At 44.6% G+C, this 26641-nt stretch overlaps 2 protein-coding genes across 4 annotated transcripts in view; both read right to left on the bottom strand.

Moving 5' to 3' along the window:
• SUPV3L1 (Suv3 like RNA helicase) overlaps positions 1–15714 on the bottom strand; it is a 20821-nt gene extending 5107 nt beyond the window's left edge. The window contains exons 1-11 of one of the 3 annotated variants that reach the window (XM_059476706.1): positions 15518–15714; positions 8735–8812; positions 8359–8466; positions 6647–6761; positions 5882–6050; positions 4442–4553; positions 4064–4141; positions 2919–3010; positions 1945–2125; positions 1438–1531; positions 566–785 (exon numbers count right to left, since the gene is read on the bottom strand). In XM_059476706.1, coding sequence (XP_059332689.1) covers positions 566–785; positions 1438–1531; positions 1945–2125; positions 2919–3010; positions 4064–4141; positions 4442–4553; positions 5882–6050; positions 6647–6761; positions 8359–8466; positions 8735–8812; positions 15518–15551 — 1281 coding nt within the window. In that variant the 5' untranslated portion in view covers positions 15552–15714. Of the gene's footprint in view, positions 1–565; positions 786–1437; positions 1532–1944; positions 2126–2918; positions 3011–4063; positions 4142–4441; positions 4554–5881; positions 6051–6646; positions 6762–8358; positions 8467–8734; positions 8813–13649; positions 13909–15517 lie in introns of those variants that run through there. The other 2 variants (XM_059476705.1, XM_059476707.1) reach the window with 2 other exon arrangements.
• Positions 14225–26641, bottom strand: VPS26A (VPS26 retromer complex component A). The gene is given in 10 exon segments (XM_059476708.1): positions 14225–15789; positions 16614–16756; positions 17353–17421; positions 18425–18531; positions 18957–19121; positions 19567–19723; positions 21677–21749; positions 23393–23542; positions 26560–26589; positions 26591–26641. Coding segments are annotated over 10 exon segments (1059 nt in total). The 3' UTR covers positions 14225–15675.

Here is a 26641-nt window from a genome sequence, read left to right as displayed (position 1 = left end):
TATATTATATATAGTATTATATAGTATTATTATATACTATATATAATATATACTATTCTTTAGTATAGTATATATTATTATACACTATACTATACTATACTTCAGTATAGTATAGTATTAAAGAATACTATACTATTCTAAAGAATACAGAAAGGACACTTACAGAAGGCTAAAAGCTAATAATGAAAACTCGTGACTCTTTCCAGAGTCTCAGCACAGCCTGGCCCTGACTGGCCAAAGAGTGAAAACAACTCACACTGAAATCCAGTGAAACAATCACCTGTGGGTGAACAATCTCCAAACACATTCCTCATGAGCACAACACAGGAGAAGCAAATGAGATAAGAATTGTTTTCCTTTTCTCTTTTCAGCTTCCCAGGAGAAAAACCCTGGGCGAAGGAATCATGTTCAGAGAATGTGAATGCCACAAGTCTCCAAACAGGACGTATATCAAAGTCACTGTGGCACAACTCATGTTTATGGGTCGCAAAGAGAAGGAACGATAATACAGGATCAGGATATCAGAATGCAGCCCCAGAGCAGAGGTGCACAGGCTGGCTCTCACCTGGACAGGGGGCACGGGCTCCCTGAGGATGTCCCTGAGCTGGGCGAGGTCGTCGCGGTGCATGGTGGTGACCTCGCCCTGCCGGAAGGAGGAGCCGAAGCGCCCGGCCCTGCCCGCGATCTGCAGCGCCTGCGAGGTGGTGATGGTGTCTATTTCCTTCTCCCCCTTCTCATTCACTGTCGGCTTCACTATGGAGTTAAAAATTATTCTTCTTATGCACCTGAAAGAGTTCAACAAAACAAAGAGCAATCCTTTTTTGCTAATTACTTCCAATATGAGGAATTAAAGCTTTTTGCTTTTTTATAAGTTTTTTTCTCCTCTATAAATTAGGGTATCACAGATACTACTTATGGACACAGCATATTCTAAAGGGCACTGGCTAGTGGCAGGAGAATAATCATCCCTGCACACATCAATCACATCCTAATTGCCTCCCAATCCATTCACCAGCACCTGCCTCAGCAGTTTGTAGTGATGTGACTGCATGTCCCTCACCAATGGAATACATCTGGCACTGGGCTCAGCTTGCTCTGTATTTCAGAAACGCAAGGGAATGATAACTCTGACAACCCAGCCCACTTGACTCCAGTTCATCCAGTAGGCCCTGTCATCCATGGCCAACCATCACACTGAATTAGGCCCAGGGAGCCATTTAGCTCTGGAATCACTTTTAAAACTAAAGCCTAGTTCTGCCTAACCAAATTGATCACTACTTCAAAACTGAAATGTATGTACTGTGTTATCTAGACACAGCAGATATTTAGATAAGTTAACAACAACAATCAGACTGGGGAGACAAAAAAGCAAAGAAATTAATGTGGCCATCACACCTGAAGGAAAATAGAAGTACCATAACCTGCTGCAATACTTACAAATTGAGTCCCATTCCAATTGCATCTGTAGCAACTAAAATTTTGCAAGGATCATCAGGATCATTGAATTTCTTTGCCTGTTCAAGCTTTGTTCCTAAAACAGAATGACAGAACACTTCACATTGCAAACTCCATACAAAACTTAGACAACATATCGCTAAGTCCAATGTCATTATAATAGGCTGAGTAAGAAAATAAATAAATTGGTATTTGATTGGTATTTGGCCAGATGGGAGGAGGGATTTAAATCATTCCCAGAGCTGTGGATAGACCTCATTTAATTATATCTATCTGAAGATCAAAATTAAGTACATAATAAAGGTCTAATCCCAAGATTAAAACACCAGCCAATGAAAGCTGATTACTTTCTCTAGCTATATAAAGAAGCCAAAGTAGGAAACCAGCAGTGCTTTATTTTGCCATAAAGCAAGCAGCGCCGGGGGGTTTCTCCTGAGGAAAGCACAGGAAGCAGAACACTCCCTGAGCAATAAAAGCACAGTGCTTTACCTGGGGGCAGGCTGCCGTAGATGACAGCACATTCCAACCCTCTGGCCTCAATCTGGCGGCTGACAGAGTAAATGTCATTCTTGCTGAAGCACACAATGCAGTCCCCAGCACGGAGGTTATCCAAGGACTCCAAGGCATAATCCAGCACAGTCAGGGGAGTCAGCCTCTCGTAGTTCCTGACCTACAATTCAAGTTGTCCAAAAGGGTACTTTTTAAACTCAAATTCCACCATATAAAGCCTAACCAGCAATGCATCCTGTAAAGTCAGCAAACTCGAGAGCACCGTGCCCCCCTGGAAGATCAGAGCTGTAAAAGCCCATAAACAGTTGTACCAGCTGCAGCATCCCCTAAAGGGAACTCAGCAAACCACTTTTCTTCCTACAGAAAAACAGCACCACTATTTAAAAAGGGAAGGAAAGAACTTTGCAACATCTTTGCTTTACAGAAATTGAAAAACAGTTTAACAAGACTGTGGCCATGATATTTTCTGAGAAATCCTTTCCTTAGGATTTTTTCTCCTGAGAAGTTTAGAGGCTTCAGGAACAAAATGTAAACATTGATTATCTGCTGCTGTGGAATGCAACAGGTGCATCTGGGATTGGTCTCATGTGGCTGTTTCTAATTAATGGCCAATCACAGTCAGCTGGCTCGGACTCTCTGTCCGAGACCAAAGCTTTTGTTATCATTCCCTTCCTTTTCTATTCTTAGCTAGCCTTCTGATGAAATCCTTTCTTCTATTCTTTTAGTATAGTTTTAATATAATATACATCATAAAATAATAAATCAAGCCTTCTGAAACATGGAGTCAACATTCTCATCTCTTCCCTCATCCTAAGACCCTGTGAACAAGGTCACACAAGACTTCCTGCAGGACAACTTTGAGCAGTGACATCCCCAAAAGGACCCTAGATTTTTTCCTGTTTTACAGCAAAGAGAACCTGACATTGTGTTCACAGCTTCTCAGAATTACTTACTTCAACTTCCTCCCCTGTAGTGTACATGAGCTCTGTCACCAAGTCAATAGCAGCAGGTTCTCCACAAACGTGGATTTCTTCTGCACAGAGGCCTGAACAAAGCCCAGTGAAATAAAAAGCAAAATGTTACTTGCTTATATACAACAGTAGCTTTAGCTGCCTCTTAGGGTACCAAAAAGTCATATTTTAGTTGCTAAACACAATGAAGACTGTATTTCACCTCCTTCAACGAGCCAAGCCTGCACCTAAAGCCTCTCCCACAATACACTATTTCCCTAGAGCTGCTCTTGATCTCTTAGCAGCAGGTGATTGACAATTCATCAGCGTGATAATCAGAGCAGCCAATACCTCTCTGCACCCTCTCAGCCAAAACAAGAGGTACCCTCAGCCACTGAACAAATGGAGCAAGCTTTGAGTATGTTTTACTTACTACTCATGTTTTACTAACTCCCAAACCATAACAGAACTGAGGGGTTTTGTTTTCTACATGAATTCACCTCTAATTCAGTCAGAACACAAAAGGGAAAAACAGGAAGTAAAGGAAGTGTGACAAATCTGCTAAACTTAGAATCAAAAGCAATGAAAGAAAGGGTCAAGAGGGAATCAAATTCCAAACTTCTATTCCAAATACGAGGAAAACTGTTTCCAAAATTCCTCTAGAAATATTCTAAAGTTAGCAAAATAAGCATTGTTGTAAGAACATAACAGATTGATGCAGCTCTATAAATGAGCCATTTGAAATTAACACTATAAAATATTTAAAGCGACCATTATTTAGCACAATCTCTACAAGGGTACTATCTTGAAAACCAGTGTTGTTTTAATTGAACAGAAAAGCATATTTCTTGGAAATAGTCAATGTAAAGACACAATGTAGTAAAGACTCCCTATTATCCAAGGAAGGAAAAATAAAAGAGGCATCTGAACTAAATTTTAAAGACCCATTTGTTAAGCAAAACACAACAGGCAGCTTCCTATCATGCAGACAAACCCTTTGAGGCAGAGTATCTCTAACTTGCTGTGGGAAGACATTAAAAACAAATACTTTTACTTTGCATCACATAACCACTAATGACTCTACCAAGTGCTAAGCTTGTATTTCATGTGCCATTAAGCTAATTCACTGCCAACACCACCAAGCTCACCTAGAAGGGCTCTTGTCCAAGCCCAGCCTCTGGCAGGATCTCTGATCATCTGAATTTCATCAATCACAGCAACTTCATCTTAAAACAAAAAAAAAAAAAATATGATGCACCAAGGAAGAGAATCTAGAACAGCAGTACAAGACATGAAGGAATTGAAGGAATTTTAAAGGTTTCCTAAAAAAGGTTGCTCAAACAAAGCTAATCCTCTATCACCAAAAAGCTATTCTGAGATGATCCATGTTTCTTGAACTGCTCTATCATAGTTCAGGAAACGTTGATTCCTGAGTGAAAGAGAAGAGCTCAGCTACTTTGGAGTCCAAAGAATAACAAACACACAAGGATACCACAGACAGGACAGAAACAACTCTCTGTACTTACAAGGTGTGTTAGTGCTGCACATTTCAATGGTACAAGCGACGTGAGGAGCCTGTCTGGAGTCCTCATTGGCAAAGAGACGCTCTTCTCCTGTCACCAGGTCACAGGGCACGTTCTGAGGGCATTCACAAATCTCAGGGTAAGTTTTTGAACATGAAAGAATCTCCTTTCCAAGAGGACAAAACCAGTTTCTTACAGTAGTTTCAGGACAGTGTAATAGAGGCTATCCTGGAAATAACTACTCAGCCTTGAGAGACTTGTGCCTGGTATTGAAGTCCTGTCACAGTGGAGGTGTAACGATGAGGCGGTGGTGTCTGTAATTAGATACCTTCCCCTACACCTGCAGGAGGTTACACCTTCCCCTGAGCATTTCAGAGCTGTCCCATCTGCCACCAAAGAACTGTTAGAAGAGCACAAGGGGCTCACAAAGCAAGGCCCAGCAATGAAGGAGCCTCACAAGCTCCAGCTCCTTTGGCAATTGCCCTGCTGCCTTACACTCACACAACAAGTGCTCATGAGGACCAGCTGTGAGAGACAGCTGAGGCCACCACCCTGCCAGCCCTACCCTCCTTGGTGCTGCTGGCTGCTCCATCCACACCTACAGCCATACAGAGCCCTGCTGGAAGCCCTGTCCAAGCTCCAAGGGCCCAAACACGATCCATGATCCAGGAGCCAGCCAGTGAAAAGTTCTCTCACACACTAAACACGTGGGAGAACAAGGAACAGCACTGACTGTACCCACAGTCACTCTGTGAACACATGTGCTACATTACAGCTGTCTCCTAGGACTGAACAATCTTTCTGATGTGTCGCTAGGAGTTACAAATTCTACATGAAAAAAAGAGAAATCACAACATCAGTACTGTACACACACACTGTTCTGAGTTAACATGTGATATTAACATGGTTGTAGTGCTTCAGAACTGGTCTGGCTCTCTGCAGCTGGAAACACACTGGTGAGGAACCTCCAAAAATATGCCAAATGAAACACTATTGAGAATTTCCTCTAGCACAGCTCTGCCCTTCAACACATCTGTATCTGCAGAATTTTTCAAGGATGGTGAAGTGAAATAAATTAATACATTAAAGCAGAAGGTTGGGGGGAGTTAAGCAAGAGTATTTTTTTTGTGTACAAGCTATAACAAAGGTCATGGGCAAAGGAAGACTGAAAAAGCTGATAGCAGCACCTGGCTAACCCAGGGAGCAACAAATGCCAGAAGAACAGAGGCAGGTACAGGGATGATGGCACAGCACAGGCTCTGGGGACAGCACTGCTCCATTCTGCAGCTAAAGCACAAACGCACAACTGATTTCACATGAGCTGACAGCACTGCAAAGCAAAGGGCTCCAGGAGCACCTGGGGCCACCACAGAACTTCACAGACATGCATGCATGAGACTGTTCCAGCACTAGGGATGTTGGTAAGTAATATGACATACTGACAGCATCATTACTCTTTTGGAAGATCTCATGAGCCAGAAGTTTTAGTGGACCACAGTATATTCCAGATTTGGCTGACAAAAATCTCTGGATAGCATGGTAAGTTTTTCCACTGTTTGTAGGACCAGCATGGAATATTATCTTTCTCTGAATAGCTCTGGCATCTGGATACCTAAAGCAAAGACAAAAAAAGTATACTTCAGTATATTCACTCTGCTCAGCCTATTTGCCTACAGAACTTCTAAGTAAAAATGAGAAAAAAAGAGATCTGTTGCACATTATCTGGATACTGACTCAGGAGAAACTGGAAATTATATCAAGCATTTATTCATTAATAATTTTAATGTGTGTTGAAAGCAATAATATCAAGTTCTTAGAGACAGTATAAAGAGGTTACTGTGTCTTACATATTGATCTTCTGAGTCACAAAATGCTTTCAAAGATTCAGAGTGAAATTCACACATTGTTTTCAAAATAATTCTTATTATTCCTGCAATTCTCTCTCCTTGAGCTTATCAACATTTTAATGTTTTGATGTGCTACCTCCCAAACACATTGCCAGAAAACATCTTCATGGAAAAGCCACACCAACTCAGTGACTTTCATAGCTGATATAATATTATTTTCTTTTTAATTCATTGTAACAAGAGTTCCTGACACAAATTATTGCAAAAACAGAGAAAAGCACTGAAAATGCCGAAGCCCACAGACTCTGGAATTCCATGGCAGTAGGAACAGGAACCAGGGCAGCCCCTGGAGCACACTGACCAGTTTGGGGGCAGCCTCAGGTCGCTGATCTTGCGCAGATCATCCATGCAGTCCAGCATGGGGAAGATCTGCTTGGCGTGCCTCAGGAAAAACGGGAACAGATCATCCACGTGACCTGGAGGAACAAACCCTTTTCAGAAAGTTTCTGTGCCTGTCTGAGTGTCTGCCTTCATTAAAAACTTTGAAAAGTATTTTCTACCATTTCCACCCCACACTTAGGTAATCCTTTCAATTCTGGCTCTCCACAAAATTCAGTAATTACCTCAGTGGCAGAAAGGGAAACTAACACAAGTACCTGGACTCATTCAGCGATGGAATACAAGCACAATAATATGAAAAAGTGCATCTCATTTCAGTATATCCACTCTGCTCAGCCTATTTGCCTACAGAACTTTTAAGTAAAAATGAGAAACTGTGGAAAAACTGGATGAGAAATAGTTTTTCTGTCGTAAGAAGATTTTAGCCCCTTCTTCCCAAATGGGGAGGGGAGGGGGAAGAAAAGGAGAAAGAGGGAGGAGAATCTTTTAAAGAGCTTTTATGAATAAACAGAGAAAAACAGATTTGCAGCTTCTCCAAGCTACCAAGACTTAGAATTCTGGTTCCAAACTCTAAAATCAACTCAGAAGAGAAATCCAGGTTCATTCTTCTGAATGTCTGCACAGCAGACATGTGGGCCTTAAAGGTCCCATTTCAGGTCACACTCCTACTGTCCAGCTCTCTTAGCATTTCAAAGAACTGCCTTGATCTAAACCTCTGTTATTATCAAACATACACACACAAAAAGAAAAAGCAGTGGTTTGGGGTTTCTTGGAGTGTTTTCATTTTGTTGGGGGGATGTTTGATTTTGGGGGAGGTTAAATTGAGAATTATTATTCAATTAATAAAAATTATTGTGGAAATATTTTTTAAACTGTGGCATATTAAATTATCATCTTTGGACACACAAAACTCAAAAATTTCAGTACTTCTGTATATGAGTTATAAAGCATAATGGTCATCTATAACCAGATAAAAAGTGGAAACGAGAAAAATTTTGTGCATAAAATGTGGAATATTTTATGCACAAAAAATATAATGAGACGATTTCCTAAGATGGCCAACATTTAAAATCTACACATTTACATTTAAAGACAAAACTCACAGCCACTGCAATCTTCAAAATCCCATCATTAAATCCCACTGTGCAAATCACACAAGCTTTCTGTGTGGATTCTGCTGCTCCCAGCTGGCATCAGCTCCCAGGTAAGAGCTGTTAATGCCAGCACAGGATGCACCAAGCAGGCAAGGACACCTCTGTGAGTGCCACAGGGGACAGAGCACTGTCACACAGCTGTCCCCGGAGCCACCAGCCGGGACAGAGCTCTCCAGGTGCCCCCTAGTGACTGCTGGATTGCAAAGAGAGGAATAAACAGAGCAGCTCTTCCCATTTCAGCCCTGAACAGATGCTGTGCAACCACAGGCTGCTTCCTGCTATCACCTCCACAGCTTGCATTTCCACTTCACAGGATTTAACAACTGAACATTCCCTTGGATGGGCACAGATGTTTCTGATAGGGAAGCAGGGATTTTTAATCTCTCTGACAGCAGTGAATTAATTCTCTATCATATTGAATAATAATTCTCCGTAGGAGGTCCACATGTACATAGGTAAGTATACAAGGAAAACCAAGTAAAAATGCACATTTTATTTTACAAGCATTCCAGATACTTGCCTGCACCACAGCATATATCATTGAGAATAATATGCAAATCAGCACTCACAGAACTGGATTCCATGATATACTTCCTAAAGCTTATAAATGCCTGGTGAAAGAGGCGAGCTGGGGGGAAAAAAAAGAAAAAGAATAAAATTAATGTGGCCAGGATCAGAAAACTCTGTTTGTAAACACTCAATAAAACACTGAAGCAGTTCATTTAAAACCTCCACCTTAATATAAGCTACTAAAAGTAAATATAAAGATTATTTGAACCAAGCGGCAGAGACAATGTAAAGAAGCAGTGTTGAGATAAAAAGATCACATCTAATGCCATATTTGAAGCAAAACAGATTTCACATTACAGTAATATAAACTTAAAACATTTTCTTACCATCTAGTCCATTTTCAGCTCCTAATCTTTGAATTTCTTTTCTTTTGTAGAACTTATTTAAGTTTTTTAGGACTTCACCTGTAGAAAAAGAATAACTTTTTTAGAGCTTCCTCAAAATTTGATCACATTCTCCTAGCCCAAAGATCCTGGTTTACACTCTGGAGAGAGGGAATCTTTCGATGCTCAACAGACACAAATGATATCCCCCTAAATCAAATAAAGTCATGGAGTGAGACTGGGGTTATTGTGGAGGACAACCTTCAAATAAAGCAGAGTAACAACTGCCACTAAGGTGGTGCCAGCCTTCCCCTGGTGCTTGACAGGAAACCATAAAGATGGGAATGTGCAGCTAACAAGTCATGGAACAAACTAATTAGTGTTTTGGGGTGGGTTTTTGTTTGCTTTTTATCAGCACCTATCGGGAGGTTTTAATATGAAAAGCAAATCTGCTTGAGCTACTTGGTGACAGCTGTAATCAACATCCTGAGCCATGTTCTTCTCTCCACCCTGCTTCCAAGACAGACTCCTCAGAAAGATCAGGTAATCCAGACACAGCATTCTTTCTTGTCTCAGGTTAAATAAATGGAAGGAAGAAAAAAAACCACAGTTCCTTCAGATGCATCACAAATTACTCAGCTTTCTTTGAATAAAATCTTATACACTTTTTAATAAACTCTTTCCCTCTCCTAAAAGGCAAGTTTAGTGTTGCAACAAAATTCTACTTAATCAAGCACACGCTGATTTTAGCTCATTAAGTGTTAGCTAAATGACAGTACAGAAAGATGTGTCCCCTTTCCATCTACAGAAGATCACAAATTCACAAAAAATCTAGGAAATTTCATGAAGGCCTATTCATGAGCTTCCATTATTCTTCAAACTCAAGTCTGTGACCACTGCATTATAAAATGCTGGGAGTGACAAATGCAGCACAAGTCACTGGACACAACACTGGCAGGCTCTGCTCTCTGTAACATGGAAAGCTCCCAGGAAAGCAACCTTCAATTATGGGAAGATTGCCTCTCTAAAAGCTGTGACAGAGACAGCCCCCTTGGCACAAGGAAAATCAGCAGCTGAGGAGAACATGGCAGATTTAAACGCACATGCCATAGCACCACAGCAGCGTTTGAATGGATTGACTCGGGTCTGAAATGCCCCCGAAGGCAACAAAGAAGCACGGGCCCCAGCAGGATTGCATTTCCCAGGAAGGCACCCACCCCCACGTTCAGGGCCCTGAAACCCAAGGCAGGCTGGCAAACAGCGCAGGACAGCAAGCCCAGGGCTCAGTGCTCTGCAGAGCCCCCCCAGCACTGACACATCCTCAGCCCAGGGCTGAGTGCTCTGCAGAGCCCCCCAGCACTGACACATCCTCAGCCCAGGGCTCGGTGCTCTGCAGAGCCCCCCCAGCACTGACACATCCTCAGCCCAGGGCTCAGTGCTCTGCAGAGCCCCCCAGCACTGACACAGGCTCAGCCCAGGGCTCGGTGCCCTGCAGAGCCCCCCAGCACTGACACAGGCTCAGCCCAGGGCTCAGTGCTCTGCAGAGCCCCCCAGCACTGACACAGGCTCAGCCCAGGGCTCAGTGCTCTGCAGAGCCCCCCAGCACTGACACAGGCTCAGCCCAGGGCTCAGTGCTCTGCAGAGCCTCCCCAGCACTGACACAGGCTCAGCCCAGGGCTCAGTGCCCTGCAGAGCCCCCCCAGCACTGACACAGGCTCAGCCCAGGGCTCAGTGCTCTGCAGAGCCCCCCAGCACTGACACATCCTCAGCCCCCCAGCTCAATTCACAGCCCATTGGCCTCGCTACAAGACTGAAAGGTCAGTGCCAAACAGCTCCTATGCCTGGCCGGTGACATTGGGACCGTGTGCCCAAGGTCGGGAGCCTTCCCCAGCACAAACACTGTCCAACAATGAGGAAAATCTAACAAAACTGGCACTGCAGCCATGTGAGCTCATCCAACTGCACACAGCACTCAGAGCATGTGTCCTGTCTCATCACCACCCTTTCACCATCCACTCCTGCTTTGAGAGCTCCCTTTGTTTAACTCTCATTCTAGAGCTGGCTTAGCTCTTACTCCTCAATTACTTTCACTTCTCAGCAGCATTTTTAAGGTTCTCTGCAAAAAGATAGCAGTAAAGTTCAGAAATCACTCAGTCTCCAATGTATGAGGATTCATTTAGATGTTTCAACCCTGTTTGCAGGAGACTTTGGAGTCATTTCCCTGCATCTCTGATGCCAACACCCCACTGCAGTCGGGCTGTCTGTAACCACTGGGGCAGTGAGGTGCTTTATTTCACAATTCCTCCCCAAATATTGGACTCCCATTGTCCACTCCAAGCAAGCTGTGCATGTACCAAGCCCTGACACTCAGTGACAACTGATGCAGAAGATACACACACCAAAACTGAAAGCATCCATCAGAAATTGAAAGCATTCAATTTCCAGGTCTGTAATGAAGTTTTTACAAAACTGGCTTTACAAAAGCTTCTAAAAAGACCTTTAGTCCTCCCAGCAGCGTTTGACCAGTGTGAAAACTATAATCACTCTCACTCGAGCAAGTAACAAGCTAACAAGATGATTCACACTGCAGGTATGCTCACTAACAAAGTTTCTGCACCAGAAAGCTCAAAAATACAGATCTTTATTAAATCTAGTCAGTACTGAGCAGCAGAATCTGACAAACTATCTGCAATTAAAATATTTTTAAAAATAGATGCGTGATACTGTGTGTGGTCAGAACCTGAAGGGGGAAGCAGAGGAAGACTTTTTATTTCATTTTTTAAAAATGGCTACTACATGTTTAAGAAGGTCTTGTCCTGTCTTCTCTAACATTATTTGGTTTCAAAATACCAATACTTTTAAAATACATTATTGTTTTTTCAAAATGCTGTTGACAGCAACAAAGAGAGCCAGATGAGCACCACACAGGTTACACCGGCTGCTATTCCTTGCCAGTCTCACAGGGGAGAACATCAGGCTGTCTGAAATAGTTAATTTCCACATCATTTTAGCCAGCCTGGTCTCAACAACTTAAACAGAATCTGTACTTATTTTCCCAGAGCATTTTAGTTGTGGTTCTGAAGACATCCACCATAACTGTTCCTCTAATAAATGAGACAACAGGTAATGTGCAAGTAAGGAGACATCATTCACCTTTATTGGCACCTGAGGAACGCAATACTCATACCAGACAAGTCTGACAATGCAGATTTTTGCATTACAGCTGTTCAGGATTCTTCATCCTGACTGCGATTTTTTAGCTATCAAGGCCAGATATTCCTCTCTCCACAGTCCTGAACTATTAAGATAATTTGCCCGTGCTCCTATACTCTGGAGTTAAGATAAATAATGCGTCATCACAACACTTAATTACGAGAAGATACAAAAGATTTCCGTTTGCAGCATTAATGCTTCCAGATCAGCAAACATCGAAAGAATCAAGACCTTGGCTCTTATTTACCAAACCTTCAAAGATCGAGGAGTCATAAGATCACAGAACTGCCTGGGCTGGAAGGGACCTTAAAGACCATGTCACTGCAGTCCCCTGCCCCAGGGCCTCACCTCCCTCACAGGGAAGAATTTTTTCCTAATACCCAATCTCCACCTACCCTCTGTCCATGTGAAGCCATTCCCCCTTGTCCCGTCCCTTCACCCACTTCTGATCCAAGCACACTCACACACAGACAATCTCTTCGGTCTGCAACAGCAATATTTGAGGAAAGCGTGTCTCTAAAGTGCAGACACCGCTGTGGTTCTGGAATGCAGTCTGGCTGCGGGGCACGCCCCAAGCCAAGCACCTTTATCCCGACCGGCCAAACCAGGGGATGGAGGAAGGGCCAGCGGAGGCTCCTGCGCACAGGTGACACCTACAGGCACTGAGCAATCACAGAACACCCTGCGCTGGAAGGATCACCCTGCTCAGCACAGCTCCAGGAACCCCACCGCATGCAGGTGCCATCTCACTCAATATCCTTCATCCCACCTCACCCTCACGGGCACAATCAGCGACAGGTCACACAAGGCGCAGGGAAGGAGCCCTGCTCTTAGGGCAGAGGGTGTTTCTGAGCCCGGGAAAGGACCCCAGAGCAGCAGGATCACACAGTCAGCTAAGCCACAAAGACCTCTCTGATCATCGACTCCAACCTATGACCAAACACCACCTGTGTCTGCCACATGCAGTCTGTCCTTAGACACCTCCAGACATGGCGACTCCAGCCCTTTCCAATGTTTATTCACTTTTCCGGTGAAGAAATCCCTCCCAATGTCCAGCCTAAGCCTCCCTTGGGACAGCTTGAGGCCGTTCCCTAGGAGCAGAGCCTGATTCCCATCCAGGCTCCTGGCCGGGAGCAGGAGAAGGCGAGGTGTTCCCTGAGCCTGCTCTCCTCCTAGCCGGGAGCAGTCGAAGGAAGGCGAGGTGTTCCCTGAGCCTGCTCTCCTCCTGCCAGGGAGCAGTAAAAGGCGAGGTGTTTGTTCCCTGAGCCTGCTCTCCTCCTAGCCGGGAGCAGTCGAAGGAAGGCGAGGTGTTCCTTGACCCTGCTCTCCTCCTGCCAGGGAGCAGTAAAAGGCGAGGTGTTTGTTCCCTGAGGCTCCTCTCCTCCTGGCCGGGAGCAGTCGAAGGAAGGCGAGGTGTTCCTTGACCCTGCTCTCCTCCTGCCAGGGAGCAGTAAAAGGCGAGGTGTTTGTTCCCTGAGGCTCCTCTCCTGCTGGCCGGGCCCCAGCCGCTCCTCACCCGATCCGTGCCCAGCCCGTTCCCCGGACCGGCTCGAGCTCCCGAACGCCCTTCCCGAGCCGAGCGGCGCAGAGCGCTCGAGGCGCGGCCTCACAGCCTCCAGCGCCGGCGGGCAGAGGGCGGCCGAGGCCTCACGGTCGGAGCCCCGGGGCCCCCGCCCCGTCCCCTCACGGTGCCGCCCGCACTCACCCTTGTCGAGGGGCCGCGTGAGCTCGGCGCCCACGTCTTCTTCGGCCGCGCCGCCGAGGCCGGGTTTCAGCGGCACGGGCACGAAGAGCGAGGTGTCGGGGGCGCGGGAGGCGCCGCCGTCCCCGTTCGCTGAGGAGGATGAGGAGGAGGCCGAGGCGGCGGCGGGGCGCGCGCGGGGAGCGGAGCCGCCGCCATGGCGGAGCGCGAGCGCAGCGCGCGCCGGGAGCCGCCGCAGCAGCGGCCACGCGCAGCGACTCATCCGCGGACAAGGGCGGCGGCGCGCGGCCAACGCGTCATCGGCGCGCGCCCGCCCCGCCCACCCGCGCGTGCGCGGAACCGCCCCCGCCCCCCCCCCCCCCCCCCCCCCCCCCCCCCCCCCCCCCCCTCCACAGACCCTGAGGGAGCGCAGCGCCCCTCACACACAGACCAGGCGCGGTTAGTGAGAATAAAGCCGGTTTAATAATTCAAATAGCAGCTCAGGACGCCTTCCCCCCGCTCGTTACACATGGTTGCACAATCAGGTTTTTCAAAATCATCGTTTCCAGGTTTACGACATGCAAGTGACCATGAAAATATTTGGTTGTTTTGGTTTTTTTTAACTTTATTCTTTTAAGTTTCTGAACAGGCACTTACATGAGGGAGTTGGATTTGCTCTCAGCCGAAGATATCCGCGTTAGGAGTATCCTAGCATAAAGTACACAGAGTCTTTGCTTTATCAAAGTGCCACAGTAATAAAACAGTTCTTACAGAAATGTAATTTGATTATTTACTTACTCATAAAGTAAGGTTACCAATGACACTTGCACCGGAGCTGAGAAGCCTTGGTTTAAAGGCCAAGAGAACCGAGTGCAAGTTGCCTTCCTCACAGCAGGCTTCCATTTGTGCCAAGCCACAGGTGTGACACAGAGCCACGCTCCGTGTGAACAATCAACACTTCGCTCCTTTAAGCTACTTCTCCAAACACTACATGCCTATGAGATGATGATAAAGACAAACAATCTGCAGGCCAGACAAGCTTCTAAGTTTTAAGGCTTGCCTGGCTTTGGATACCTTTGCAGAAGCCCAAAAAAGCTCGTGTGCTCTAAGAGTCCCCAGAAGGATGTCCTTTGGGGACATTTGCCTCTCCTGTCACGACAGTTTTAGACACTGACTGTGAAGACAGTGGAATCATGAAGCCAGGAGGAAACACAGTTTCACATATTTGCAAAATAATCGATGTTACCAGCATTTACTTCATCAATAAGATAACTATGTTCAAATACTTTACTCGCTCACCACCCAAGGGTGAACTCATGACATCCCTACAGTCACTAATTACTGGGTAACGAGCCCCCAAAAGTCAGGAGCAACTGGTGTGAAAGACTTAGAGAAGTCTGACAGAGAACTGGGGGAGAGAGGGCAAAGATGTTTCCCAATATTCTTTGTTACTGACAGATGCAGAGCCTCTTAGAACCCCTGGTCTGAGGGCTCCAACCATAGTGCACGTACATGCAGCTTCAGTTAAACCCTGCCTAATGTAGTAATCAGGAGATTTTAGGACAAATGCACCATAAACCTTGATTTTTAGTGTGATTTAGTCATTGTGTCTTAATGCAGTTTCAAAACAAAACAAAGCAAATAAGCAACATTGGAAACAAACATGCAATAAACAACATGAGAGACAGGAAATGCTTTAGTCTACACTGTAGAGGTGAGCAGCAAAAATCAAATATACCAGCCTACCATGCATGGAAATAACTAGACTTAAGCTTTTGCATACCCAAGTGCATACAACATTATCAAATAAAAGTAAATGTGCAGTATAAAATAGTAGCTTAAGAAAGTTCCAGTGTTTGAGAAAGCACTTTATTTTAAATGTATGTACATACTTGAATGTTTAACTGAAGAATGCTTTAGTAGCATGGTAAACGCAGCACTGCAAGATGAAGGAAGACAGTTGTAATGAGAATTCTGGCCTTCTTTTCCCACAGGCTGCTGCCATCTTGAACCTGCTGAAGCACTGCAAAGTTTTTCACCTCAGACCAGTTCACATTTCGGGTTGCTCAGCAGATGCTTGTGACTCTGGAGATTCAAATCGCTGGTGGAAGTTTGTCCGTTGTTTCCTCAGCTTCTCAGGAGCTTTTCTCCATAAAATTATTTCCTAGTTGAGGAAGAAAACACTCTTGAAACCAACAGCTGCCATTAAGGCAAGAGTATCAAGTTCCTGATAAACTAAAACTTTTGGGAAAATAAAAAAGGTAACCAAACACAAGAGTCCACAAAAAAATGCATCCCCACAACTTATCAGTGCAGTTCATATAAAAGTTACAGAAAGACACCACTATAAAGTTCACATATTTAGTTTCTGCTTGAATACTTACAATCTTGAGCAGTCACCCCTTCCTTAACTATCCTACCCTCAATTTTAATAGTATTAAAGAGTTCAAGGAATTTTTCTTCCTCCTTTTCTCCAAATCCAAAGCCTAACCATAGCCGCTGTATGCTCCAGCTCCCCCTTGTTTCCCGTGTTTAATTATACTGTGTTGTCTCCTTTGTAGGAGGAATATTTTGATCTAATCCACACAGCTTCTTCCAGTGACCCCTTTGGCTGCCCCTCACCTCATCTTCTGTAACATTTTCAGGGAAATTTCCTCATTAACACTTTGCAGTTTTAAACCCAGACTGTGTGCAGGAGTGCAGGAGAGGAGATTCCTCTGCAGGAGTTTCAGGAAGCAAGCAAATGCACCAGTAGCTCATTTTACCCACCAGAGTTTTGTCTGGGTATCCCCAAAGCAGGTTCTATGGTACTGAGCACCCTGTCCTTGCTGGAACAGCATCCCCCTTGGCTCCTTTTCTGCAAGGCCCCATCACCTACAGAGCTGTCAGCACCACTGCCAGCACAAATGCTTATGCCACACATGAAGCACAGGTGAAGGCTCAGAGCAGCACTAAAACAGCCCAGGTAATTCTGCAACAGGACCATACCTGCTGTTTGAAGTATCGTCTGTCCTCTTCATCCACAAGCACCAGATTTAAGAAGTACCTCACTGAAAACTTTTTGTTCACATCCCTCATTGTTGGAGTTGGGTCATAGCCTGCTAAGAACAATCTTATAGGAATTGACTCACCTGCAAAAAACCCAGAGACTTTAAATTAGCTCCTTGCATCTGGAATAATTAATACAGTTTCAGAAGACGTGCAGAATAAAAGTGTTTGCCAAGCTCTGTCTGTGCTGCTCCTTGGTTAAAAACAAACAAACATGCACAAGACAAAAAAATACCTACCAAAAAATCAGAAACGTAACACTGAGCACAAAAGCAAGTGTGAAATGAAAAGTGAGAACCCTTTCTCAGTGCAAGCAGGAAAGCCAGAAGGATCAGTATTTTGAACTCTCTAGAGCTGGTCTACACCACGGAGTCAGGTTTGAGGAAAGAATCAGTCACAGAATGTCCAATGGTAAATAAGAGTTAAAGTTACTAGGATCCCAAGGAAATGCCCTAAGTCCATAAAAATGTCATCTCCAAATAAAAAATGCATCATCATTTCAGCAACCTAAGGAGAAGTGTGGTTTCTCCAATTAAAAAAATTGTGTAAGTCCTCTCTTCTGTCCCAGATATTTTAAATAGGATTTAAATTAAATTAAATTTAAATTAAATAGATCTTTTAAATAGGATTTCAGCAGATTTTCATCTGCTCCCCCTTGAAAACAATCACAGTTACTTACCTTTAACTGGTGCCCCATCCATTATTTCATACTTTGCGATGGTTTCTGTCTCTGTTGTGGTACTGGGTCCTGGTGAAACAAGTTTTCTCTGTGAGAACACACACTTCAGTTTTAAACATTCACAAAGTTTTATAGCAACAACTTCCACTCTGCAGCTTTTAAATTAACACAGCACCGCATTTTTGCCTTTGTCTTGCATGTAAGTCAGCCATGGCTGAAGCAAGCAAACCCCTCTCCCAGGCAGGACATCTCTTTCTTGCTCTCTCCCCACCACACTGACACAGCAAGGCAGGCAGCAGAGCTTCAAGGAGCCCTGGCTATGCAAACTTTAATTAAGGGACAAGCAAGAGGGTCTGGAATCCTGAAACTGCTCTGCTTGGTGAGCAGGGCTAGCAACTGGTACTGCTGGGCCATGCTCAAACTAGAAAATGAAGGGTTATCAGCCAGAAATAAAGTAGAGCTTTCTGCCCTTCCTCTAGTGGAAGCTTTCTCATTCTCCACAGAAGAAGCTCCCCAGAACCCCAGCCCTTGGGAATGAAGTGTCCTGAGCCACAGCCTCCCCTTGTTGCAGTGAGTACAAACCTGATGTGCAACAACCAAGCTGTTTCTGCTTCAAAGCCACCTGGTATTTCCATCCTATCCATTGTTTTGGATGACAGAAAATGGCACACTTCTAGAACATGACTGATTCCTGCTGATGTTCACCAAGCCCCCTTAACCAGTTCATCCCTGTAGAGGCAAGGGGGGGTCTCCAGGATGCATTTTACACCTCCTCCCTTGTTCTTATCTATTGAGGCTGATTAAACTACTGTACATTTGTGCCCAAATTCCATTTAAAGGGTTCACATTTGTGAAGAGTCACAATCCCAGAACAATTGAACAGACTGGCAGTGTTGACTATGAAGTATTATTGCCAAAGCACAAAATGCAAATGGCAGTCACACAGCAGGGAGAAAGAAGCTGGTGGAGCACTGTCCAGCCAGCACTACAACCACTGACTTCGTTCTCCAGGTCTGCATGAGGCCCAGCTGGCACACAAGCTGCCATTTCATTTGGACTCTGTCTCTCTTACCAATTCCAGTGATCTCCTTTTTGATCAGCTGCAACTCCATGTGCTGAATTTTTATTCTCACTAAGAGGAAATATATTTTTCCAACAATCACATCCTTTAAGTGATACCTTTAAGAGAACAAAATGGGGGGTTTTGTTAAAGAATAAACACAAGTTTTGCATCTTCTTGAACACAAGTCACACAGGCAGTTATCTGCCTAGAAACTACTTGGAGCTCACTTCCCCAGTGAACTAAGCACTTGAGCCAGACCAGAGCAACTAAAATATTTCCATCATTCCATCAGTACCAGTAAAGGAAGTGCTATCAGTCATACTGAAAAGGTGGAAATGCAAAAATTAAGTCTTAAATATTTGCTAGCGACCTTCCTGTTAGCACTGAAGGCAGAACAGCCAACTAGATCTCAAAAAGGCCTTTGTGCAATTAGTACTTTACATTTTAACTCTCCAGAAGGTGAAGTTGCACACCATGTATCACATACTGGACCCTTTTAGACCAAGTTACTTACTTAAAAGCACTTTACTCTGACACTTACTTTGACTTATTGTATTCAAACTCTATGTGGAGACAGTCCTCAATGCCTACTTCCATTTTGATGGAGTTGTTTACATCGGGGTATGTGGCGAGCTGGTGAACAATCAGATCATATTCTTTCACCAAGTCTGACAGCCGTCTCACTATTGTCACTTTCAGAAAATACCTAGGAGGAAAGCCACTGGGTTAGCCAGAATTATTCAGGTTGGCTAATAAGAGCCCTCATGTTCTGAAGTACAGCTGTTCTTTGAAAGACCAGTGCACAATCTGTTAAAAAGAGTAAGACACCAAAATACAAGACACAACACATGTGGGAGTGTTTCCTTCAGTTGTGGGTATGGGTTTTCCTTTTAAAGGAGAGACATGGACTGTCTTCACTTGATTGAACTGGAGGAATTTTATTTATACAAACAGCATTGAGTGATTTCTAATTAAGTAGAAAAGACCACATTGTGTTAAAATCTCCACAACTCCAATCAAGGCACACTAGCTACTGGCTTTTACATGTTCTATGTAATAACTAAAAGGAAGAAAGAGGGGGCAGCATAATTGCTAAATTATGAATTTTCTGCAGGGGAGGAGAGGAAAAAAAAGGTTTAGCAGTTACAAACCTCAGTCTGACGTTGGCACCAATGTAGGATTCATATGGCTTTTCAACCTGCATGAATTCAAAGTCATAGTTTCTGCTTTGGGTCAGTTCTCCAGGTAAGGCCAGTTCTTTCACTAAGTTTACAAATTCATGGGTATTGCTTTTGTCATTGAAGAGTTCTAAAGTTAGAAAGTTAAAGGAAAATATGTTTCAGTGTTTATTTTTAGCAAACAAAATTGCCTCTAATTTGGCAGCAGCAGGTGGGAGAGTATGAGAGAAGCAATTAACTTAAAATACACATATTTGACCAAATGTTTTATTCAGGTTTTCAAATTACCTTCAGTTCTAGCAACCTACAGTTAGCATCCCTAAAGAACTAACTGGAATGAAGAGAACTCATTGAGAGCTTCACTTGCATGGCATTGTTTGTTAATGACAGTTTAGCTAGCTTTAATAAGTACTTCTTGCTTTGCATGCTCTGTAATTAGCACTGCCTGGTTTTCCAGCATTTACTGCTGCAGGGACAAAACCCAAGCAGTGTCAGGGCTGCCTTATTTAGGACCAGTGATCCTAATCTGGTCTGCAGATTAACAACATCTAGCAAATAATTTATTGTTCCTACTAGTGTACAGTCAAATGGCTTCTTATGGCCCCTGGTCCAAGTCAGTCATTTGGAAACAAAGGCAGCTGCACAGCCACAGCATCTCCTGTCCCCACAGTGCTGTCAGTGATTCATTCCTAGACATGTGTCATGCAATCCTCACCAAATATCACCCTAAAATCAAAACCCAAGCACTTCAGTATCTAAAAATAAGCTTCTCCACCATTCAAAGCTGAACATCAGCATGGGCAGTTTTTCAGAAAAGAGTAAATGAACTAAACCAACTCCACAATTTATCACTGCCAATGTGGTAGAAACTGACACTAACTAGTAACTCCTATTTTCTAATATGACCACAAATTGTCTAAACATGTACTTAGTTTGCTGGGACAAGAATTTATCTAATGCTGCATATCAAATACTTCTTTGCCAGTCAGAAAAGCTGTGCTCTGCAGAGCTGGTCTAAAATACAGCTTGGATATGGAGTTAGTCTGCAAACAGTGCAGATATCACTACTGGAATGCTTTCTGCACTTCTATACTAACACTGGGGAGGATGCAAGAAAACATGGACAAGTACAAAGAGCAGCAGTTTAAACCACATCTGCATAACTCTGTGCACTTCCAAATGTAGCATAACAGAAAGTCCCAGAAATGCATCAATTTCAAGAAACACTACATCAAATTAAATTCATCTAGAGAATAAACTGTGTAAGTCAAGATGAAAACCAATCTGTACAGCTGACAGAAGACAACAGGCTAAATGAAGGTGACACACCTGAGACCTTTTTTCCTGTCCATATGCCTCACTCCCATCACAGTGCTGCTTTATTCTCAAAGTTTAATTTTACAACCTTACTGATCAAAACCTCCAAGCATAAAGCAGCAGGTGCCAGGTCTCAGCCATATCTGCTGCACAACACTTCAGACACAGACACTGGAGCCTACTGAGTGATGAGAAACAGGGAATTTGTGAAATTCCATTTAAAGTCAGTTGTGTGAGGCTGAAACTTGAGCAATTACTTCCAAGGGGGACACCAATGCAAAGAGCTCTCTGAGAGAAAAGGAATTTTAGCACCAGCCCAAGGGTGCAGAGAGATAACCTGGACTGGTAAGAAGTAAATATAATAAAGATTCCTCATAGTTCAACTCTAAGCAGACTTTGGTAGTTACAACGAATTTACATTTCTAATAGGTTTTATAAAACCAACTACCAAAAAATTTTAAAGTATTTTGCTATAGGCTGCCTCTTAATTTCTTTTCTATGCCTCTCTTCTTTCAGAGAAGACCACAAGTTTAGTTTTCCTAAATCTCTAGTGGCTATTAATCCAACTTTTAGCTAGTCTGAGACAGACTGAATACCCACCAACCCATTTCTCCCAATGACTTTCTGAGCAGCACTAATTAGTACATCACTTGTTTTAAAGTAGGGAAAACAACTTTCCTCTTGTCTGAGCCGAACTGCTGACAGTCACAATGCCAAGCTCCATAAACCACAAGCACCTAAAAGCCCCTTTAGAGCTTAAACTCACCAATTTGTCCTACAAATTCAATTCTAATTCCTTGGTGCTCTAGTCTCTTCCCATGTTTAAGGGAGACGTTCACCTACCAAGGGAAAAAACAAAAAAAAAAAAAAACAAAAGTTAAATTTTTTCAGCATTTTCACTCTAACACAATCTCAGTAAAAAGGAAAACATCCAAGAAAAAGGAAACCAAGATCTCTTCTCAAGAACTCAAAGGCAGCCAGATCAAACAGCTGATCACGAAATTAAGCATTTCCAAAGCACCATTAAAACATTCAAGAAAAATCTAATCATCCACGAGACTGAATCTCATAACTAAAATTGGAACTTTCAAGTCCCAAAATTAACTATCCAAGCCAGAGCTCAAGCAGAGCCAGACGTGATGCTTCAAAGCATCTTCTGACTGTCACATCTGCAAGTTCAAAAATGAAATGCCATGAGATTGATTCCTTTCAAGTCATGTGAGCTTCAGTCCCTTCTCTGGCAGACAGCTAAATACTGGTGTTGGCTAAGTCAATGAAAAATAACAGATAATGAAACCCACTGTGAAGACTTTCATTTGTGGCTCTGATTCTCAAAAACAGACAAGAAAGGGTTCCACAAGGTTAAGTTGTATTGAGATATGTAGATATTAAGCATACAGAATGTTTTCTTGTAAGGCAGCGATGACCAGAGAAATTCCTGTACAAAAACCCAGCACATTGTCAGCGAGTTGGAAATAAACCACTGCAACAATCCATCTTTGTGGTGAAAAAAAGGACGGGGTGGAGAGAAGCTGCCCAAAAAATTTCTGGTTTCCCACACCCCCCCGTGCCACTGTGCCTGGGTTAGCCAAAACTCATCAGGCACCCTCAGGTGTCCCTGACACAAGCCAGCAGTGTCCCAGCAGGGCATCACAAGCTTCTCCCTCTGTTTCCTGGCTTCAGGCTCATCTTGTGTCCTTCACATCCCTGCAAGGACCCTTCCAGAGGAGCAAGATCTCTGTACAGAAAGGCATGGCCAGAGCAGGGAGATGCCCAGTGCTATAGGCCAGCCAAGACCAAAGCAGGCATTCAGAAGTCAATCTCAGAACCCAACTCAACTCTTCTGAATCATATGAGTGAATCATAACAGAAATACTCAGAGTGAGAATGGCTCCAGTAAAACAGTGATGGCAAGGAGTGTCTAGGTGCAATACTGAATGCAGGGAAATCCTTCTGGCAAGCTCGACTTCATTGTCTTTTCTCCCAGTAAGAAACACTCCTGTTGACTCAGCAGTCAGCTGAACTTCATACTTGCTCCTCTGTTGCAATCCAGAAATCACTTCAGGGCATGGAGAGCAGGGCTTATCTTCAGGGTATGCAAATTGCCAGCCAGAAATTACTGTTACCTGTACTGGATTGTGGATTTTGGAGTTCAAAGGGAAGGGGAAGCAGGGGGATCCAGTTTGAAAGAGTTTTCTCATCAGAAGCAACAGCAGGATTGCACATCATTGCACAAAAAGCTTATTCATAAATATCAGATGACCAGAAATAAACAAACAGTTACCATTCAAAAATGCTGACTTCTATCAGCTGCCTGAATGGCTGTGGTTTAAAAACCATACATAGCAAAAGAGTTCCTCTTTGACTAACAACATAAGCTGAAAATGCACCTCTTACAGCAGTTTTTCATTTACCTTCCAAAATGCATTTGCGTGCCAGAAAAGGAACAGTAATTAAGAGTCACTTTTAAATGAAAATTTACCTTTCCTGAAACAGACTCTCCATCGTAGAAGAGAAAATGCTTTTCTACTTTACCATCTTCTGTTTTGATTTCTGCAGGTTTCCGTGTTTCAGCATCATTGAGTACAACATCAATCTCACACACAGGAACGAAAAGGTTTCCAAGAAAACTCTGCAATAACAAGAACTGGGTAAATTACTACACAGAGAACACTCCATTTTAAATGTGGTGCTTACTTGCAGCTGTACACTATATGCTGGGGAAAAACCATTTGTGTTCCCACCAAGTGACAAAGCCATTATGTACCAGAGCCCCAAGGAGCAGTGGTGACAAAGGACAGCTGTTCGTCCAGCAAATAACTGGAACCAGGTCAGAAACAAGCAGTGACAGCTCTCACTAAATATCATATTTATAAAAAGTACTCAGCGTAATTACCATTGCTACCACTACAAAACTCAAACTCTAGAGCAAAGTAGAATGGAAAGAAAGAGTAATATAAAAGTAACAGGGGATAAAATGCAAAGCCCAAAGCATCCCCTGGCTGGGGAAGGGGAACTGGGATTTCTTTGCTGCCTTGCCCACACAGCACAGTTGTCTGTGCGGGGCAGCAGCAGCTCTCCAGGCAGCTCTCAGCTGTGACAGAGGGGTGTCACAGGTGTGTGACACTGGGACACTGCTCCAGGCACAGAGCTGTCCTCTCCTCAGATTCTCTGTGCTCCAACTTTTGACCGGCACCAAACACAGAGCCCATCCTTTGATCCTCCACAAACACCTCTTCCAAGGAGCTGGAAACACGCAGCTCTTCGTGCTCCATGGGAAACTCAACAAGATTAGTGCAAAAGCCAACATTTTAACATTTTCCTCCAAAGATCTGGGCACTAATCTGCTTTGATGTACTAAAGCAGACGACACGTCACTAATTCAGTGTGATTCTTCTGGGGTTTTTTGAGAAATTACACTGTGTTCTCCATGAGAACATCTGCTTCAACCAGATGAATTTGGTACACATGGAACAGTCTGTCCTGCCTTTGGCTGGAGCTAACTTCTTCTAGATGTAAGCTCTCCTAGAGTTAATTTCTTCTCAGTAGCTGACACGGTGATGTTTTTTGGATTCGGTCTGGAATAACATTGATAACACACTGAGGTTTTAGCTAAGTCAGGCTCATTCCAAGTCAAGGACTTCTTTTGTGCCTCATGCCCTGCCAGTGGGGAGGCACACCAAAGAGCTGGGAGGGAGCATGGCCAGGGCAGGTGACCCAAACCAAAGGGATATTCCCCACCTCAGAATGTCCTGTCCCCCCTAAACTGGGGGAGGTACCCAGAGGGGGCTGGCAGGCCTCTGGCATCAACTATACTGTGCATCACTCATTCATGTTCCCTTTCTATTATTGTTATGTTATTATTTACCATTATTATATTTTACTTTGCTTCAATTATTAAGCTCTTATCTTAACCTACTTTTGCTTCCCCTCCCCATCCCACCAGGTGGGGAGATAAGCGAGCGGCTGCGGTGGTGTTTTCTTGCCAGCTGGGGTTAAACGACACAATCGCTGCCACCACATCAATTTAACACTGAAAAAAAGGAGTGAGAACTCCTTCCAAGACATTCTGGGGATCTCAGGTTTGAAATGCAGAGCCTAGGGGAGGATCTGATCAGAATGCTACTGCCCAGCAGTAGGAACACCAAGGGACTTCATGCTCACCCCTCCTAAAGGAAGGACCCAGAGCAAGCTGGAGGTAAAGACTAAACGGACTTTGGGTGTGCTCAGCAATCAGCCCCACGTCATGTGTTACTCCAGCTGAACCCTGCTGCATCCACCACACGTTCTGAGGTGGAAGCAGCAGCAGATGACCAACAGGGCCAGCAGACAGAAGACCAAAATGTACTCCAAGTCTCTGCCAAGCACAGATTTGAGCAGACTGCTGAAAAATTCTTTTTGCTGTTTTGTTTTGCAAACAGTGCACGCTAGAACCATTACTGATTCTTGGCTTCAGAATTCCAAACTGTAGACTATTTGAATTAGGACAATATGAGACAATAGAAACAAAGAGTTATGGACACAAGATACTTTTGAGCATGGCCACATTTTTCCTTGAAACTGTACTTGTTTTCCAGATTAGTCTTATACTCCCCTCTAACTAAAGAAGGAACCACTTTGCCCTTAAGCAAACTACAAAGGATGCTCTCGCAGTACCTTCTGAATTACAAGCAGACCATTTAAATGGTCAGCCAGACCAAACATTGGTAACAGGTCACTCCTCAGCAGACTGCACGTAAATATTTCAACTGCACTCCTCCGAGATTAGCTATGATCTCCTTCAGAGAGAATAAGAACATATGAAATAAAGAAGTCGGCAGCAGGCATCTCCTCCAGCTGCTATCGAAGATACTGTTGTGGGGAAACTATGCAAAACAAGAAGTATTTTAGATAGCTATCACAGGGCTTATTACGTTACAGTTTAAGAGAATGCAGACAGAGAACTGGGGTTTCCAGAAACTGGCCAAACGCCAGGCTCCGCTCTGGGTTTTGTGCTCAAGACAGGCGCTGGAGATTGTGCCACATCAGGACCTAAAGCAAGCCGCGTTCGAGAGCCGCACGGAAGGAAGGACTTGTGGGAATGCCGGGGGCTCACAGAGCGTACAGAAACCCCGGCCTCGCACGGAGCCCCGAGCGGCTCCTGCACGCTGAAGGAACCCGAACAGCCCAGAACACAAAGCCATCGATCCAGAGGCTCTTTAAGCGCGTATCTTTTAACTCCTCACGGGAGCTCCCGGAGCACTCGGCCCAGCTGCGGGCAGTTTCCCGGAGGGTGTGCTCGGCTCGGGGCTGGCAGCGCTGCCTCACGGCGCTGCCGGAAGATCCCGGTAACCCCGGGGCCGCCCGGCCGCTCTGCCCGACGGCAGCTCCGCGGGGCACACGGAACCCGAGCCGCACCGCCAAACCCCGCCCTACCCAGGTCATGCGGGCACTTTTTATCCGCGAATAAAATTAATAATCCCTTAAATCCTTAGTTCTGGAAGGAAGGAGGGGGAGAGGAGGCACCGCCCTGCCCAGGCCGCCGCTGCCGCCTCAGGCGATGGCGGATCGGCGCTGCCCCCCCCCCGCCCCGCACTCGCCATGGTACGCGCCCGCTCCGCGCCCCCTTCACAACCGCCACCCCGTTCCCCCCCCCCCCCCCGCACTCACCATGGTACGCGCCCCCTCCGCGGCCCGCCACCGGCCCCGCGCGCACAGCACCAGCCGACCCTGGCCGCGCGCCCCTGCTCAT

This window comes from Ammospiza nelsoni, chromosome 8 (genome assembly GCF_027579445.1).
Source record: "Ammospiza nelsoni isolate bAmmNel1 chromosome 8, bAmmNel1.pri, whole genome shotgun sequence".
Lineage (NCBI taxonomy): Eukaryota > Metazoa > Chordata > Aves > Passeriformes > Passerellidae > Ammospiza > Ammospiza nelsoni.
Note: the sequence above shows the minus strand (reverse complement) of the source record. Positions and strands in the feature narration are given on the sequence as shown.